The sequence below is a fragment of the Haliotis rubra genome, unplaced genomic scaffold, assembly GCF_003918875.1.
Source record: "Haliotis rubra isolate DU_JTF1 unplaced genomic scaffold, ASM391887v1 Scf58, whole genome shotgun sequence".
NCBI lineage: Eukaryota > Metazoa > Mollusca > Gastropoda > Lepetellida > Haliotidae > Haliotis > Haliotis rubra.
In genome coordinates this window covers 2,227,232-2,248,032 of record NW_025767279.1, presented here as the reverse complement: position 1 = coordinate 2,248,032, position 20,801 = coordinate 2,227,232, and the positions used below count along the sequence as shown (strand labels likewise).

General features: G+C 40.1%; 1 protein-coding gene across 1 annotated transcript in view; it reads right to left on the bottom strand.

Moving 5' to 3' along the window:
• LOC124254701 (early endosome antigen 1-like) overlaps positions 1-20,801 on the bottom strand; it is a 57,052-nt gene extending 36,251 nt beyond the window's left edge. The window contains 16 exon segments of the mRNA XM_046688548.1: positions 1,269-1,406; positions 2,906-3,073; positions 3,797-3,964; positions 4,375-4,480; positions 5,476-5,544; positions 6,736-6,876; positions 6,985-7,043; positions 8,216-8,302; positions 8,942-9,048; positions 10,080-10,143; positions 10,763-10,907; positions 14,108-14,116; positions 17,029-17,135; positions 19,021-19,125; positions 19,899-20,006; positions 20,670-20,801. Of these exon segments, the coding sequence (XP_046544504.1) occupies positions 1,269-1,406; positions 2,906-3,073; positions 3,797-3,964; positions 4,375-4,480; positions 5,476-5,544; positions 6,736-6,876; positions 6,985-7,043; positions 8,216-8,302; positions 8,942-9,048; positions 10,080-10,143; positions 10,763-10,907; positions 14,108-14,116; positions 17,029-17,135; positions 19,021-19,125; positions 19,899-20,006; positions 20,670-20,720 (1,632 nt within the window). The 5' untranslated portion in view covers positions 20,721-20,801.

Here is a 20,801-nt window from a genome sequence, read left to right as displayed (position 1 = left end):
CATTTTAAACATCAACATGTGCTCACAAGATATAGTGCAAAAAGTGTTTAAAGTCACAGAAAAAATAGTTACCGAAGCAACAAAAATGTTTACACAAAGAAAAAGGTAAGTAAAAACTTTACTTCTCAAACTCTATCAACACTTCCAACAAAGGAAAATATAGAACTCTATTCCGCACATCCTACAGGTACGAAGCACAGGAAAGATTGGTGACAGGGAAGGGGGAGGTAATTGCACAGGTGGGGTAGTTTTGTGTTTACACCTCGTTTCCACTCAACTTACGGTAGGTAGCTTAACAGGTAGGTATAAGCATTAGTATGGCTGAATGCAAGCTAAAACATAGCCTTTCAGCTGGAACTTTCTACATAGTATCTCTTGATCACTGGTAAATTCTCCTGGGATCGAGAGATACTAGGTATTACTATGGTTGGGATAACACTTTCTAGTACTATTTTGGTGCTGTGTCCTGTCAGGGATTCGAACCCACTCTCTTGGAGTCAAGCACCTAATTGCCAGCACACAGGCAGCAAAAGTGTGGGTTCGAATCCTGAATTGGACTCAACCTAAAGTACTGGAAACGTAATCCCAAATAACATGTAACAATTGACCACTTTCTACAAGTCATCGTATATACACATATTTTTGTGTTGAATACAATCTACATAATACACATTAATTTGAATAATTTAGGAAAATGTCACGAATGATGTAAAATCAAACAGTAAATGATGCAAATATTTCAGTGGAAACAAACTTACAACCTTTGAACTTATAGCTACTTTCTAAGTGAACCATCAGGCTACCGAAGTGTTCATAAATCACAATGCTTTTAATAGTCTCTTAGATACATATTATGTATGGTTCCTAATGCTCATCGGAAGAATGGCAACATTAAATTGTTTGAAAACATTGTTTATTGTTTAACATCCATCCCTTCAGCCCTGAGGTAGAATTTATCTACCTACACCCCTGTGGTACATATATATGAATGTCAGTGAATACATAGATATGTTCTACAAGTGAAAAATGAGAACAGTTTTTATGGATATTCAACTTCTTTATTCAGTACAGGCAGCGTTTCAACATAGATTCTAATGTCATCAAGCAACATTAGAATCTATGTCGAAACGTCACCTATACAGAATAAAGAAGTTGTATATCCATAGAAATTGTCCTCATTTTTCCTCTGCTCAACTTCTAGAATGCCAATCAAAGATGTTCTGCACATTCCTGGGACAAAGAGAGTGGTCAAGGGGAGATAACTGTACCTTCTCCAGGTTGAGTTTGAGGTCATTAAGCACCTGCTCCTTCTGGTGGAGCTGGTCCTGGAAGTCGGACTTGGACTCAGACAGCTGCTTCTGGAGATCTGCCATGGCTTTCTCCTTCTCATCCAAAGCCTTACGAGTCTGACAACAGACATTATTGGGATAAATGTATACAGATCAGTTCAAACAGATGGATAACTGACTGCACCCATACTGGCCCTGGGCCTGCAATCATCATCGACCATATATTTCTTTAATTCCTATTCCTGTCCTAGAATGGATCCAATTATTTCAAACTGTTGACTGTCCCATGCCCATCCTTTCATGAGATCCTACTGTCCAACGTTTCACCCATGACATCCTGTCCAATCTTGCTGAGCATAGGAGTGTGTCTAACTCTAATCCTCATTAGAATACACCTGTTTCACATGCGATCCTCTTCTTAATCAGATAGTCTTATCCTACGCCTCAACTAAATGGGATCCTCTCCTCATATGCTAATGAAATCCTCTCATTCAATGTCTCACCCTAATGAAATCCTCTCATTCAACGCCTCACCCTAATTTGATCTTCTCATCTCATGTCTCACCCTAATATGATCTTCTCATCCCATATCTCATCCTAATATGATCTTCTTACCCATGTCTCACCCTAATGAGATCCTCTTGTCCCATGTCTCACCCTAATGAGATCCTCTCATCCCATGTCTCATCCAAATTAGTTCCTCTCATCCCATGTCTCACCCTAATGAGATCTTCTTACCCCATGTCTCATCCTAGTGAGATCCTCTCATCTCATGTCTCATCCTAATATGATCTTCTCATCCCATATCTCACCCTAATGAGATCCTCTCATCCCATGTCTCACCCTAATGAGATCCTCTCATCCCATGTCTCACCCTAATGAGATTCTCTCATCCCATCCCCCACCCTAATATGATCTTCTCATCCCATATCTCATCCTAATATGATCTTCTTACCCATGTCTCACCCTAATGAGATCCTCTTGTCCCATGTCTCACCCTCATGAGATCCTCTCATCCAATGTCTCACCCTAATGAGATCCTCTCATCCCATGTCTCATCCAAATTAGTTCCTCTCATCCCATGTCTCACCCTAATGAGATCTTCTTACCCCATGTCTCATCCTAGTGAGATCCTCTTGTCCCATGTCTCACCCTAATATGATCTTCTCATCCCATGTCTCACCCTAATGAGATCCTCTCATCCCATGTCTCATCCTAATTAGATCCTCTCATCCAATGTCTCACCCTAATGAGATCCTCTCATCCCATGCCTCACCCTAATATGATCTTCTCATCCCATGTCTCACCCTAATATCTTCTCATCCAATGTCTCACCCTAATAGGATCCTCTCATCCCATGTCTCATCCTAATCAGTTCCTCTCATCCCACGCCTCACCCTAATTTGATCTTCTCATCCCATGTCTCACCCTAATGAAATCTTCTCATCCCATGCCTCACACTTATATGATCTTCTCATCCCATGTCTCACCTTAATGAGATCTTCTCACCCCATGCCTCACCCTAATATGACCTTCTCATCCCATGCCTCACCCTAATAAAATCTTCTCATCCCATGCCTCACCATAATAACATCTTCTCGTCAAAACAACTTTACCTTGATAAGATCCTCCCCAACCTCAGACAGCTTCCCAGTTCTCAACTGGTTCTCCTGCTCTGATTGGCTGATCTTAACATCTCTTTCATCCAGGGTGGCCTGCAGCTCTGACAGCTGACAGGTTCTCTCTGTCAGCTGCAGCTGTACCTCTTCCAGCTTGCCATGCAGCTGTAACAACCAAACACAGACACATCAGTACAATGAGGCACTCTGTTTCACAGACACTTCAGTACACCGAGGCACTCCTTCACAGTCTGATCTGAGTTGCAGATTGTTTTGTAATATTTTAAGATTCCAATCACCCAAAAACTCAAAAGTAAGGGATATTTTTTCCACATAAAGTTAAATGTTCATCTATGTGAATACCCTTTTAAAAATGAAACAGATTTAACACATGCAATTTGTTGAATGGCCTAAGTAAGATGTGAAGGAACGAACTGTGGCTAGCCAATATCGTAACTGGTAACCTATACGTAATTGCACAAACAAAACGTGAAGATCATTGTGAGAACTTGTCGTCAGCATGTGGTGTGGTCTGGTTGATGCATGGCATCAATCGATGCTCATGACGTTAATCACTGGATTGTCTGGTCCTGACTTGATTATTTACAAATCGCCATCAGACAATTGGAATATTGCTGAGTACAACAAACAATAGGACAACGTAAGCACAAAAACATTCTTAGTCTAGATACATCTCAATTCCCAGAGTCAACAAGCCATTATTTCCGATAAATAACAAGCTGTCTCTCCTGGTTCCAGTCTTCGAAACAACATTTACTTTCATCAAGATCCTCCAATATTCAGAACATGTTGAGTTTTATTGCACAGAATTTTCAACATTTGCCCTGGAATACCTGCACCATACTATATAACAGATATGATCGTTACCTTATTCAGATCCTGCCCAAGCTCTGCCACGTTGACCTCGTTGGTGCGCAGCTTGTTCTCCAGGTTACGCTTCTCCTCCTCCAGGCTCGTGTAGTCATCCTGCATTTTGGTGATGGCTGTCTGCTGGTCCCCCGAGGCCAGTCTCACATCCTCCAGCTGCTGGGTCAACTGAAAGGAAGGCGACATCAACAGCCTTACAGGTCAGTTTGAGTGATATCACCTAAGATACAGCAACACAGGTTAGTGGTCAGTTTTAGAGATATCACCCGAGATACAGCCACATAGGTCTCAAGTTAGACAGGTCCATGTGAAAGATACCAAGTTACACCCATACAGGTTCACCTCTCAGACATACACATTTGTATAAACAACATATTCTGCATTCCTCAGCACTGCACATATCAGGGCCTAGATTTTCGAAGCTCTCTTAGCGCTAAGATAGTCGCAAGTTAATGTTAATGTATGGCACTTACGACTATCTTAGAGCTAAGAGAGCTTCGAAAATCTAGGCCCAGGACAATAAGACAGGACTGAATATCCACATTCAATGAACACACATCTGTACAGGAGTAGATTACCTTTGCTTTGTGCTCAATGAGGTCTCTGATCTCGGCTTCCTTTTGCTGCAGATTTGAAGCCAGGTGCTGAGACCCTGAGTCTCGCTCACTGAGAGCAGTCTGAAGACTGAAATATAATTTAAGTGGATTCAGAAAACAGATCTAAAAAGACAGATTGGGCTTCAATGTTTAGCTCAAGAAGACGCAATTATTACCTGGTGTAGACAGTTTAGTGAGTGAGTTTAGTTTTACGCCGCACTCAGCAATATCCCAGCTATATGGCGGCGGTCTGTAAATAATCGAGTCAGGACCAGACAATCCAGCGATCAACAGCATGAGCATCGATCTGCGCAATTGGGAACCGATGACATGTGTCAACCAAGTCAGCGAAACTGACCACCCAATCCCGTTAGTTGCCTCTTACGACAAGCATAGTCGCCTGTTATGGCAAGCACATGGGTTGCTGAAGACCTATTATATCCTGGATCTTCACGGGTCGGTGTAGACAGAGTCTTTTTGTTATCATGTGTACAGGTCCCTGCCCATGTTAAGGACACTTGGTATCATGTTATATCCAAGTTTAAGGAAAAGGCTTATTCTAAGCATAACTGAGTAAGTATACTGGGTAGTGTTGTAGGAATGACATTTACCACAATTGCCTCAGCCCCAGCCACAAAGCAATGTTAGCACTAAGAGAACTCACAATCTTTAGCACTGGCAAATTGTAGTACTGAGATCACACCTTCCACAAATCTATCTTAGTGCTATGAAAGTTGTTAGTCTGTATCAAAATATGGAGTTATGTCTTCTTAGCGCTAAGATTTGTGGAATGAGGCCCTGGACTGTGAATTGTCCGAAACCTACTCACAGTTTACAAGACAACAACATACTTTATGTAAAATGGGTGGTGGGGTAGCATAGTGGTTACCATAGCGTTCGCTCGTCACGCTGAAGACCGGGGTTCAATTCCCCACGTAGGAACAATGTGTGAAGCCCATTTCTGGTGTCCCAGAAAGTGGCATAAAACGAAACTCACTCACTCACTTTACGTGGCAGAACCTAACGATAAGAACTACGGTATTTCATCCCAATGCTTGTCATCTGTTAATACAACCCACTCACTGTGCCACCTCCTCCAGTTTGGGGGCCTTCTCCAGCTCAACCTTCAGTTCGTTATACTTTACACTGGACCTGTGATGGAAAGACGTTGATGTAATGACAGTACTAACATAATCACTTGATGTCAGATAAGGTGAAATGGGGGATAAAGATGTGTTCAAAATTACTGCAAATATTTACAACAAACATGTTTGTGTGTGGCTGCTTGTACTTGTCAAGACATGCCCGTTTGATCATGCTAACTTATTGTTTGTTTGTTTCTGTGTTTGTTGTTTAACGCCGCACACTGCAATATTCCAGCTATATGGTCTGTAAATAATTGAATCTGGACCAGACAATCCAGTGATCAACATCATGAGCATCAAACTCGATGGGATACGATGACATATGTCAGCCAAGTCAAGCATAGGTCGTTGAAGACCAGTTCTAGCCCATATCTTCATGGGTACTAGTTTACTGAGATACATCGCAGTTTGAAATAGATAACTTGTTCTGACACAATATACTGAGCGAACCAGTCCTCTTAATGCCAAGCACCATGCAGGGAAACAAGCATCTTTTAATACCATTTGGTACAACACGGCCAAGGAAATGAAGCACTGACCTCATTTCAAGGCTGACAGCGTATCCAGTTCACAAAGGAACTGCCTATTATCTGTTATCTATTATCACAGAGGAATGACCTCCTGATTTCAAGGCTGACACTGCATCCAGTTCACAAAGGAACAGCCGTTATCTGTTATCTATTATCACAGAGGAATGACCTCCTGATTTCAAGGCTGACACTGCATCCAGTTCACAAAGGAACTGCCTATTATCTGTTATCTATTATCACAGAGGAATGACCTCCTGATTTCAAGGCTGACACTGCATCCAGTTCACAAAGGAACAGCCTGTTATCTGTTATCTATTATCACAGAGGAATGACCTCCTGATTTCAAGGCTGACACTGCATCCAGTTCACAAAGGAACTGCCTATTATCTGTTATCTATTATCACAGAGGAATGACCTCCTGATTTCAAGGCTGACACTGCATCCAGTTCACAAAGGAACAGCCTGTTATCTGTTATCTATTATCACAGAGGAATGACCTCCTGATTTCAAGGCTGACACCGTATCCAGTTCACAAAGGAACAGCCTGTTATCTGTTATCTATTATCACAGAGGAATGACCTCCTGACCAAGGCTGATACCCTATCCAGAGAGAACATCCTTTAACCACTGGAATGATGGGTGATGAATGTGATATGTGCTCTACTTACTCCTGGTATTTCTCCTGCAGTGCCTTGAACTCCCGCTCCAGGTCGTCCTTTTCCTTCTCCTGCTCCAGAGTCATCTTGTCCATCAGAGTCTGAACACTGATGAGTTCCTGCTTCAGCACCAGAACGTCATCAGCCCCGGGCCTGCAAACACCAACACCTTTACTATCAACCTTGTCTCAAGTGACTGAGTGAGTGTTGTCTTGGAATATCAATATTCAAGCCATATTTAAAACCTGAAAGGAGCATCACCTCTGGGACAACTGGGACTCCACATTCCGGACGTAGCTATCCTTTTCATCCAGCTGCACCTGCAACGTAGACATCATGGTCTATAAGTGCTGTAACTAGTACTGACGGCACTGCACTACATACAATACATAAACAGTGTGTTTTAATAAAACCACTGCTCATTCTGATTTAGTATGTGAGAGGCGTAATTTAGGAGCTATTGAAGATGAGTTCCATTTTGTTCTTGTTTGTCCTTTCTTTAAGGAAAGTCGAACAAAACTCATACCAAATGTTTTTCATCATTATCCAACACAGCAAAAGTTTGTTCAACTCCTGTCTTGTAAACATAATCAAAGGTTTAGCCATTTACTTGAAATGAAACATGTATGTTTGTAGTTGAGCTCCCACACCAAATGTACATTTATATCCATATGTTTTTAATATGTATGAATTACTTTGTATTCGTACTCTGGGCCACACGGTGTCCAATACTTAATAAAGTCTCTCTCTCTAGTGAGACCCACAACTGAACTCAACCTATATGATGGCGGCCCGTAAATAATCAAGCCTGAACCAAACAATCCAGTGATTGCAGTCATGAGCATTGAATTAACCAACTGGGATAGACATGTGTCAACTAAGTCAGTGAGCGTAACCATCTGATCAAGTAAGTCGCCTCTTATGACAAGCATGGGTTAGTGAAGAACACTTCTAAACCAGATCTTTACAGATCAATTGATTAGAACCTAAACCCTGAATCTGATTACTTTTAAAATGTTTGTGAGGGGTTTAAAGTGAGTGAGTGAGTTGGGTTTTACGCCGCTTTTAGCAATATTCCAGCAATATCACGGCGGGGGACACCATAAAAGGGCTTCACACATTATGTCCATGTGGGGATTCGAACCCGTGTTGTCAGCGTGACGAGCCGACGCTTTAAGCATTAGGCTACCCCACCGCCCCGAGAGGGGTTTAAAACCTAGAACATCAAATCTGAGTGTGTTTGTGAGTGAATGTTGCTTTATGCTGCAGTGATCAATATATCAGATGTACCACATAAGTCTGTAAATACCAGAATCTGGTCCTGGCAAACCAGAGGTTGATGGCATGAACAAACACCTATGCAGTCAGTGCATGATGACAAAAAATCTGTCAAGTAACAATTGCAATGTAATTGCCATGTCAGCCGACTGTTATAACTGGCACTGAACCTTGTCCGTTACAGGCCATCTGTAGTGTAAGAGTCTGGCCTCACCTTCAGTGTACGGATGTGGTCCTCCAGCGCTGCCCTTTGACCTTCGCTCTCATCAGCCTTGGCCTTCACACTCACCATCTCACCAGCCTAGAAAGGTCATTGAAAAGTCTACATCTCAGTTACATACCCACAGGCTTAATGTGAACAAACAAACTCCTGTGGATCCCTCACATGCAGACAACCTCCAAAGTATACGAAACATCAAGTTTGATATCTTTCTGAGCCAAAAGAATTTTATATCAAGCAAAAAAAGGACACGTTTTCTGTTATGATGTCGTATATTAACAAAACACCTACAAATCTGTGTCTATCTGCCTACTGATCATTTGACTCCATAAGTGATGATTGAATCCTCGTCCCTCAGTGGTTTGCTACCATGAGAGCATGTGCAACATAAGGGAATTGTTTTCTCTTACAGGTACTTTCTTTAAAGCAGTTTAAGTTTAGTCTCTGCTTTTTCGGGGATCATTTCACCTAAATCTCCTCATGTCAGCAATATTCCAGCTGTGTTACTGCAGCCTGGAAATAATCAAGTCTGGACCAGGCAATCCACTGACTGTTGCTGTGAGAAAAGATCCCCACTGTGGGGATGCATGACAATCAATCATTTCATCACCTGATCCACATTTTCACCTATTAATAGCAGCCTAGGTTGAGGGGGACCAATTTCAGTGAGAATCCCCCCAAAGAAGAGCTGTAAGGTAACGACAGTCTGTCAGTACTGACCATGTGTGCAGTTTTCTGTTCAATCTTCTCCTTCTCCTCCTTCACGGCGTTCAGTTGACCTGTGACCTCGGACACCTGGGCCTGGAGGTGGTGCACCTCAGAACTCACTGCAATAAGTGAGTGAGTTTAGTTTTACGCCGCACTCAGCAATATTCCAGCTATATGGCGGCGGTCTGTAATTAATCGAGTCTGGACCAGACAATCCAGTGATGAACAGCATGAGCATCGATCTTCGCAATTGGGAACCGATGACATGTGTCAGCGAGCCTGACCACCCGATCCCGTTAGTCGCCTTTTACGACAAGCATAGTCGTCTTTAGTGGCAAGCATGGGTTGCTGAAGACCTATTCTACCTCGGATCTTCACGGGTCTCACTGCAATAAGTGGGGGTCAGTGACATGAGGTCATTTGAACCTTAGAAATGAAGGACTGTGATACTGGCAAACAACTGGTTGTGTGATCATTGATAATTCTGAAGCAAAGACCCATCTCTCGGAGATTTTAACAAAGAGGAACTGGCACACAGGGTGGTGAACTTGGATTTCATTAATCAGTCAGATAGATTGTAATCATGGTTATGAATGACTTTTTTGATCCTCCAAATCTGTTTTCCTGCTTTAAATTTGTGTAGTGAAGTCATGAGTGAGTGAGTGAATTTAGTTTTACGCGGCACTCAGCAATATTCCAGCTATATGGCGGCGGTCTGTAAATAATCGAGTCTGGACCAGACAATCCAGTGATCAACAGCATGAGCATCGATCTGCGCAATTGGGAACCGATGACAGGTGCCAACCAAGTCAGCGAGCCTGACCACCCGATCCCGTTAGTCGCCTCTTACGACAAGCATTGGTTACTGAAGATCAATTCTAACCCGAATCTCCACGGGTCGGTGAAGTCATGATGCCATCAGGCATGCCCAGGTGTATTTTAGAGAGGGACATAATACAACAAATGGAGCAACAATGATACTGCTGACTTGTTTCAATCACGCATTTCACTGGATGATAATTCTTGGCATTGTGACATTCAAACCAAACAAGTAAGTTGGTACATGGTATTATCGGATCAGATTGGGTATGGTATACCCTAGAATGGGAGAAGATGGTGACAGCAAACACATTGGATAACATGAACTCACAGAGGGTTCTACTTTCTTCGGAGCCTTTCAACTGCATCTTCAGCAATTCCAGCTCATTCTTTGTCTGAAGTGGAAATACAAGAATGAAAGACTGACTGACTGAGTTTGGTTTTACGCCGCTTTTAGCAATATTCCAGCAACATCACGGTGGGGGACACCAGAAATGGGCTTCACACATTGTGCCCATGTGGGGATTCGAACCCGGGTCTTCAGCTTGACGAGCCAACGCTTTAACCATTAGGCTAATCCACCGCCCCAAAAATGAAAGAAAGTGACGGACTCAACCATAATAAACTGTGTATCACACAAGGAATCAGACTTTCATGCCATTATTTTAAGCATCCTGAAAATTGGTCATTCAGGAACATGATCTGGGAGAGAAGGTGAGAATTATCATCATCTCACATAGTTTTAAGGTGACAGACATAGCTGCGGCTATTGTATTACGTGTTGGCTGAATGAGAAAATACATACACATTTGTGATGCTAATACAAAACAGTCCATGAAAATAAGCTCTGACCCCCCAAGGGAACTTCTAGAGTAACAACTGACAAGGTGCCGGCATGTGAAATCCCCTGTGGTGCAAGCTCACTCGGAACTCAAGACTCCTCTCCCTACACCTTATTAACCCGCTTCTGGGGGACAGCCTGGGAATGTATGTGAGTTCCTGAGGAGTACCCACCTCAGCAGATATGGCTTCCGGAACCTCCCCATTCTGCTGATTCTTCTCCAGCTCCTTCTTCAGTTCTTCAGTGTACCACTTCTCCTCCTTCAGAGACACCCTCAGGTCCTCGATCTCCTGTCTCAAGGCCAACACATCGCCGTCTCTATGGAAACCACAAGTGACCTTGACATCTTTATCACAGTAGTATATACCAAACTCATAGAGACCAATATTACTGAAAACGGTACACATTTTCATGGGCAAGTACAATGACGTAGGTGAGGAACATTGTATTTTTGGATATTAACTCAATATTAATGAAGCATCTTTTTATTGAACTGATTATATAGCAATCTATATCTGGGACCACTAAATTGATGAGTGAATGTTGTTTTATGCACATTCAGCAATATTCCAGCTTTGTCACAACCCGCAAACAATCAGTCTGAGCAAGCAAACAAGTGGCTTATAGCATCAGCTACAACACTCACTTACACCGACACACAATGTTCAAAGCAACCTTAGAGCTAAGACTATTTTAAGGTATGGGAGTTAACCTTAGCGCTAAGACTATTTTAAGGTATGGGAGTTAACCTTAGAGCTAAGACTATTTTAAGGTATGGGAGTTAACCTTATCGCTAAGACTATTTTAAGGTATGGGAGTTAACCTTAGCGCTAAGACTATTTTAAGGTATGGGAGTTAACCTTAGCGCTAAGATTGCTTTGTACAACTACACCAAGGTCACATATTGTTACTGCTCTACCCTCACTCAAGTTGACTCCTATAAGCTGCATGAGATACTAATTAGAGCATGATATCGAAGCTGATCTTCACTTTTGAATACAAAGTGAATCTATCTTGTCTCTTTCAGTTAACTGAAAAATTGTCTTGTATTGGTAATTTATTAAGAGGAACAATTTTATGGATAGACAACTTCTTTATCATGTTTATTGCAATAGATGTGTCTATCCAATAGATGTGTCTACTGCAATAAACATGATATAGTTGTGTCTATTGCAATAAACATGATATAGATGTGTCTATTGCAATAAACATGATATAGATGTGTCTATTGCAATAAACATGATATAGATGTGTCTATTGCAATAAACATGATATAGATGTGTCTATTGCAATAAACATGATATAGATGTGTCTATTGCAATAAACATGATATAGATGTGTCTACTGCAATAAACATGATATAGATGTGTCTACTGCAATAAACATGATATAGATGTGTCTATTGCAATAAACATGATATAGATGTGTCTACTGCAATAAACATGATATAGATGTGTCTATTGCAATAAACATGATATAGATGTGTCTATTGCAATAAACATGATATAGATGTGTCTATTGCAATAAACATGATATAGATGTGTCTATTGCAATAAACATGATATAGATGTGTCTACTGCAATAAACATGATATAGATGTGTCTATTGCAATAAACATGATATAGATGTGTCTATTGCAATAAACATGATACAGATGTGTCTATTGCAATAAACATGATATAGATGTGTCTATTGCAATAAACATGATATAGATGTGTCTATTGCAATAAACATGATATAGATGTGTCTATTGCAGTAAACATGATATAGATGTGTCTATTGCAATAAACATGATATAGATGTGTCTATTGCAATAAACATGATATAGATGTGTCTACTGCAATAAACATGATATAGATGTGTCTATTGCAATAAACATGATATAGATGTGTCTATTGCAATAAACATGATATAGATGTGTCTATTCCAATAAACATGATATAGATGTGTCTATTCCAATAAACATGATATAGATGTGTCTATTGCAATAAACATGATATAGATGTGTCTATTGCAATAATAAAGAAGTTGTCTATCCACAAATTGTACCTCTTCATCATACCAGCTTCTAAATGCCTCTAGCAGAAACAATACTATCAGTACTACGATACATGTATGGACACTTGTTGACAGTTAGTATGGAATTAATAACTGAGCAGCTATAGTGCGTTGGTTCTATGACATTAGGTGTTTCTAAACATCATTTCTGTCGTGTATCACATCCTCCAAGTCATTTTAGAAAGAAAAGCTGTTGATTTCGTCAAGAAGAACAAATACTCCCAGGAAACAGACTTTAGTTTGTAAGTTTTAATACAAACAAGTTCCTTACTCCACTTGAAATGTGATACAAGATGGCTGATTGCTACGTTGAAAACCTGACATAGCAGAAATTGCATATTACTGGAATGGCTTGTATATTAAAACAAACGCTTGGGGTTTTGTGGGTATTACAATGTAAAACTGATTAGAAATCTTGCATATCTCTAAGGTTTGCCCTTCGCTAAACCTACACTAACCCCTGGATCCATTCCTGTTGGATCTCAAATTACCCACTTTTGATTTTACCGACCACTCCAATGTCAAGAGAAGGATAAAGAAATGGGTATATGCTGGGTAGAAAAGGGACTTGGCACTGCCAGTTTTAATGAACATGAAGACTTTCTTTTATATGTCCGTCACTGTTCCAATGTTGAATGTGTTTCAAACTCACACAGTCGATGGGACAGAATGTCATGTTGTTGATATCCCCTATTCAACACGGGTTTGTAACTTTTATTCTGATTGGTCTGTTGGACTAAGGGACCGTTCATACTTTATAGCTAGGGAGGGTGATGATGATTTTTATGGAGAAGCCATACAATGTGAATGACCCCTCCCCCCCCCCCTAAAATTTATGTACAAAGTAAGTGACCCCCACTGCATGTCATGTACAAAATCAATGACCCCACTCCCCTTCCCATAATTTCTAAGCATAAGTTTAAACATATTTTATGTACAAATTGCTACCCCCCTAGTACATGTGTACAAAACTTCTGACCCCTTCCCTCCCCAGAACAAAATGGGTGACCCCCTCTTAAAATCATCATCACCATTCTCCCACCCCACCCCCCACCCCATAAATTATGAACGGTACCCGAATACTGTACCAAATCAACTAGCAAATATAACTCTAGGGCAGGTAATTGGAAATCATGAGAACCACAGACTAGATCCAGTTGTTAGTGAGGTCTATCGAAACGTAAGCACTCTGGATACAGAAGACGGTTATTATATAATGAATATTATAGAAACTAATCCAGGCATGTAAGTAATACATTGTGAAGTGAAAGATGAGTTATATATACGTGAGTACTGGTAGTTGTCATACAAACATATTCCAACTGAACTAGAAGCAGTGACGAGAAAGTAATAGACCAGAACAGAAAGACGAAGCCAAGGAGTAGTAAGGATATTTGAGACAGTGATCGCTTGCAGAGAGACAGAGAGAAAAGTCCGACCACCTAAACAATTATACCTACCTCCTGTTTCTGTAGGGACAAAGGAAGAAATTTGAAATTTTCAGTGTCTTACTTTCACAAAAACAGAAAGCCTTAAAAATGCAACATCAGAAAAACATCTTTCTATGGCTGTTGTGAATTTTTGTCATTTTCAGCAAAGTATTTGGTCCACTAACTTGACTCCTTTATTTTTTGAAATGTGTTTAACTGTCAAATATCTAAAATAATTCAAAAGTAATTTCACATCCTCTTCCCTGAGATTACCTTTTGTGTATTTAATACATCTCCATTTTGTGGCCAGATGTGACCTATTTCTAAGCAAAGGATACTACTTGTCTACCAAAAGGATAAATTTCATCAACCAATCTTTTGCAAGAAGTGGAAAGTAATAATTGATATTGAAGTTATGATTTCATTATTGAAATTAAAAATTGTAAATACAGAAATAAAAATACTTTAAAAAACAAAACAAAAACAACATTGTAAATGCTTCACATTCTCGTTACTTATTGTGTATTTTTTTATGAGAAAACCATAAAAAAAAAGAAGTAAATGATCATTTGTTTTCCTTAAAATCTGAAGTGACTAATAATAAATATTTTTGCAAGGCTGCAAAAGTATGAAAAATGGAAAACTACAGTAAGACTAAGAAGTATCTTGACACTTGGACTGACATCTATGTTAATGATTCACTGAGAATGTGTTTATGACCTCAATCTCATCCCATTGATTCAAGGACATTGAAAAACATCATGTGATGAGTTATGGAGTATGTTTAAAACATAAGCTGCTCAATAAAATGTATAGAGAGACCATATTACTTATATCAACCCAAACCAAACTGATTCTTTCATCGAAGCATGATATACTACAACCTGATTCTGTTTCATTTCTATAGCTCATCTTTTAGCAATATTCCAGCAGTAACACAGCAGGGGTGTGCCATGACCGATAAACGGAAGTAATATGAAGGAATCAGGTTGTCCTTAACATTTCTGGAGTGAGTGAGTGAGTTTGGTTTTACGCCGCTGTTAGCAATATTCCAGCAATATCACGGCGGAGGACACCAGAAATGGGCTTAACACATTGTACCCATGTGGGGAATCGAACCCGGGTCTTTGGCGTGACCGGCGAATGCCTTAACCACTAGGCTACACCACCGCCCCTAACATTTCTGGAACAATCAACTGGAGCTCACATATTTCAGTAATAACACTAATCTGGGATGTTTTGTATATTCGGACTTTTTTCAGGACATCTCATTCCTAAACTTCTACAGAGAGTTTCAGCGGGAATGGCTACCGTGTTTGACACAGTGGTATTGTTCCGGTACATCATACACAGATAACACTGTGTAAAAGAGCCAAATTTCAATCATGACGATGGCATGTGATCATAGTGTTTTAGTCACCATCATGGCAGCTTTGATGGATACTGATTTTACCAGACATTATCTGATAACCATGATTATGATAACTTGCAGACATTAGGATGTGGTTATCATTTGTCAGAAACATATGTTTGAAAAATCAAACAAAACAGTTCTCAAAACACCCCTAACAAATTAATTAACCCTTTCAATTATCTCCCTCCATAAAACACATGGGTGCCATTATACTGACTGACTGAGTATGGTTTTACGCCGTTTGTAGCAATATTCCAGCAATATCACGGTGGGGGACACCAGAAATGGGCTTCACACATTGTGCCCATGTGGGGATTCGAACCCGGATCGTCAGCGTGACGAGCCGACGCTTTAACCATTAGGCTACCCCACCGCCCCCTCAGTGTTAGAACTTAGCTCAAAAGCTTCATTAGCCAGGGAAATATATATATGCCCTAAAAATGTAAAATAAAGGAAATGGCCTTATAATGTTAAAACAAAGGGACAATTTGGAGTGAGTGAGTGAGTTTAGTTTTACTCCGCTTTTAGCAATATTCCAGCAATTACACAGCAGGGGACACCAGAAATGGGCTTCACACAATTTACCCATGTGGGGAATCGAACCCGGGTCTTCAGCATGACGAGCAAATGCTTTAACCACTAGGCTACCCCACCACCCTGGAAAATTTTGAATTTATATAGCCACAGTTACTTGTTACCCAAGTGGGTTAGAGTGAAGTTGTAACAAGGCAATGCAAAAAAACAATTCCAATAGGTTCAGCATGTTCTGTACATAACAGCAGGTTACTGAGGGACACATAAAAAAGATTGAACATCTTGAAAATAAGGATATCTGCTAGTCTGTATAAGACAGGTTAACCAATTTTTTAGAGAGATATTCGGATTTATGATTTAATCGAACTGCCTCAGGGAAGAAGGGAATGATGCAAAGTTGTTGAGTACCACACCAAATTTACACTTTGCTTGAATATTGTAAACGTACTTATTTTCGCGTGGTGCAATTTTCGCGGAATTGACAGTTAGACTACATCGCACGGTCAATTATTCGCGCAATCAGTAATTGCCGGAACTGCCAGCTGTCTCTTTGGCCGCCACTAATAGCAGTGAAAACAAACAGAGTTGCTTTACCTGTCAGGCGGCTAATTCGGCAATGGGATTTGGCTCATTATTTAATTATGTTTTGGGAAATCCATTACAGCGACAGTTAAGTATGATCAGTCGTCATTTTAAGATTCCCGTTGATTTCTTCAAACGTGATGTGTTATGGTAACAACTCAGGGGCGAGCTTGGCTAGACTGAATGAATGACAGGTTTATTCGCGGTGTATAAATTTTCGGGCTAAAATGTTTTGCGCGAAAAGCGCGAAAAATAAAACCTGCGCGAAATATAATACGTTTACAGTATTGTTGAGGCTGATAGATGTAGTAACAAGAAGGTGTTAGTACAGTCGCATAAAGACAATTCATACCGGCAGACATCCAGATTTTTGCCACAAATACATGATAAGAAACAGAATGTTGTGTATGACAAGAACTACCTGTTCTCTGTTGGTCTCACTGGGGTCTCGTGCATGGACTGGTAGTGCTCCGTCAGTTCCTCCGGGGAAGACAAAGACTTCTTGCAGATCGGGCAAAGGAAACCCTCCTGATACAAACATACCACATCATGCTCTTCGTAATAGATACATGTATGCATCCTAAAGTCAACTAACATTCTTATAATAAAACCTGGCTTGATTCTATTGTTTGTTGATTATTAACACCTAACTCAGCAATATTCCAGTTATATAATGGAAATCTGTTGTAATCAGATATGGACTAAACAATCCAGTGATTGACATGATGATCATTGTGCTATGCAATTTCGATACCATTTAGTGAAATTGTACATTCATGACTGTAAACAACTATGCAATGTCGTGCTAGCCCTGCCCAATCAAGCATATAGATCCTGTTATTCGCCTCTTGCTACACACATTGGCTGCTTCAGAACATCAGAACAATTCTTCCTCAATCTCCTCATTGGAGGGTAAGTCTAAGTATGGTGAGTTTTTTAACATGATAAGAGTTATGGATGAAAGATAAAAGGTCTTTGATATGCTGCTGCTGACAAAAATTCCAGTACTATGGCGGAAAATGTGTTATGTGTGCATGGTGCAAGACATGAGAGTGAGTGGGTAATATTTAAGGTAAAATGGAACAGTCAAATATATTTAAGTTGAACCAACATGTAACAACATAAGATTTATGACCAGTGCAAACCTAACATAGTGCCAAGGTGAAAAATCCAATTCTGGGATCATTAAATTAAATTTTCATCCCTCTTGGTGCCACGGGAACATATTTTTACCTCACATTTCACACCCCTTAGTGACTCCGATCATTTCACCTTTAAGATAGTGTGACTCATATTTTATACAGTGGAACGTTTTATGAAATGTGGCACCATTAGTAAAGTTCTGGGCATCTTTCTCCCATGTTTGAACTCCAAGCAAGTGGACCGCCTCCGTGGTGTAGTGGTTAGAGTGTCCGTCCGGAGAGTGGAAGGTCGCGGGTTCGATCCCCGACCACGTCATACCAAAAGACGTTCAAATATGGTACTTCTTGGTCCCTGCCTGGCGTTCGGCATTGATGGGTACAACAAGGACTGGTCGGCTCGGAGTCAGTATAATGTGTCTGAGTGGGGTATTCATGCTTCACTGCGGCATGGTATCTCAGTGGGCTAGCACTATAAAACCAGCTTCAGTCTGGGCTAGTGCAAGCAGCTGCACATACACATACACACGCATGCATGTCATCATATGAGTGAAATATTCTCAAGCACGACGTTAAACCCAATTTCACCTCACCTCACCTCCAAGCAAGTGACAACGAAATCTTGCTCTGCACCGATGTCACATACACCGAACTATTTTCATATCAGACAGACAATTTGAAAAAGAATCCTGATCAAAGTAGTCAGAAATATTTACTTCATCAATAAACAATCTGAGAATGTGAGTTAATTACTGTTTTGAGATTCAAGAAGTGTGACTGTGACATCATTAGAAAGTCATCCCCTTGTTGTAGACACCACCAGAGGGTTCAACATTTCTGCTTGTAACCACGTTTTACATGGAACTATTTGTCATGATTTGTAAGAAGTAGTAAAAGGGTAAAAGATAGCAAATAATCAACAAATACATTATGAAAAGATTTTCATGACTATCAGTTATCATGGAAACACAAAAACAAATATGAATCACACTAAAAATACCATTCTGGCTTTCAAAATGAAATGTTTACAGAATAATGTTAAAAAAAATAATACAAATAATACTGTCGAACCTACTCTGCATCTATAATGAAAATGTTCAAAAGCATCACCAGGCACATTTTACAAAACAACACTGAATTAAAATACTTCAATATTTCAAAGGTCAATGAGAGAAACACTACACACTACAGATTTGGCACTACACAACCACATATATATCTAAATAAACTGTGAAGAATCACAAACAGTGATAAAGTGCATGCATCTGCCTTACGCCCTGGTCTTTGAGTTGATCTGTTTCACTGTGCTCTATGTCAAAGTGCATCTGTAGAGCCTCAGCTGACCTGAGTGACTGCATACACATGGGACACAGAAAGCCCTGTAGGGGAAGATTCAGGTCATAGGAGGTAAGACGGATAGAAGGAGGTGTATATGGATGTGGCTAGACAGATAAAATTTATCCTTATTTACCCTTGTTCAAATAGATCAATAATCATTGTAACTCCTGTGTCTCATAACAAGGAAAGTACACATGTAAGAAACCTATCTGAATATCAGTTTCATTCGATACTGCTGCCACTTGTATAATCATGTGTTTGAATTAAAACATAAAACATGATAGCAATAACACAAGATTTGTCGCAGCAAATATATGAGCATCTTTTGAACAAATCATTCTTGACCCGGTGTTATCATGGTTATGCATCTAGATATCCCCTCTTTTGCAGGTGGAGATACATTTATGATTGACAACCCTTGTTAGCAATAGTGCCAGCATACAGAACAAACAAACAGGTTATTTATGCTTGCGTAATATAGAATATGCTTTAGTGTGTAACTTGAACATGAAAAAAGGTATTTGTCTGCTTTGACAATCACAGGATGCAATGCAAACATAACTTTCAAGACAACTGAAAAAGAACAGATTTTGACCGTTACGTTAGCAGTGAGCACTGAAAACTGAAAACAGAAACCTTACATGCAAATTGCAAAGTGAGGTTGGTTAGATCTACCAAATTTACATTATATCCAAAAAATTAACAGGCTAGTAATCATCTTGCTGATAGTATGTGACAACCTCTCCCAAATTGCTTTAAGCATGATAAGATAATCATGTCATGGTTATGCTGTTCAGTGAGAGTCATTGGATACCTGTGCTTCATCGATGCTGGGAGGTTCTGGTTCAACAGGCTGGGATTGTGACGGTGTACGATTGAAACTGGGGAAGGAAAAGCGACTGGCAAGGGTTGGGGAAGCATCCTACAAGAGAATCAGATGCATGAGAATAAACATTGCCCAGTGTTCTGTGTGATGTCAGAGCCTTAATATATCGTGGCTCGTATCAAATAGTAACCTTGTTAGTTCATGCAGTGAAATTGGACACATTCTTTTACTACACAGGTAACCTGACACATTTTGGGTGGATTTTCATATCAGAACGCAAGTGTTTTCTTATGAACTGAAAGTTGAAATGTTTACATGATGCATTGTCTTATATAGTTAGTGCATATACATTAGTTCATTGGTATAAGAATACTCCGACAGAGGCTAAACAATAGGTACATCAATGACTGTAAACACCTGTGTAATGTCCTTCTAACCCTGCCCAGTCAAGCATATTGTATAAATTAACTTTTGTCAAGTTCATTTCACCTCTCATGCAATAGGACATGCATCATCATTATTGTTTAATTAAGTGAGATAAAAGTTACTAATGCATGATCTTATGCACGAAAAATGGATTTTTTTAGAGTACATGCAATGCATGGCAGCAACATTTTCACTTTTATTTTATTTCAGGCTGTGGTGTTGAGGTGAAAACGTCAACTTTCCAAGTTTGACGGATGTTAGCATGATTGCATTATTAATGTCATATCATGCAAATCTGATTTCTTTATCAATTAAACATCTCCCCACAGTCACCTGCTCTGTGTTACTGTCCTTCTTTCCCCGTAATCGTTTAAAGACAGACATTTTTGAAGCCGGTGTTAAACACAACTCCGTGTCTGCCCACTTCCTCCCTCAAGCAAACCGGATGTTTTTGTCATTCGCCAT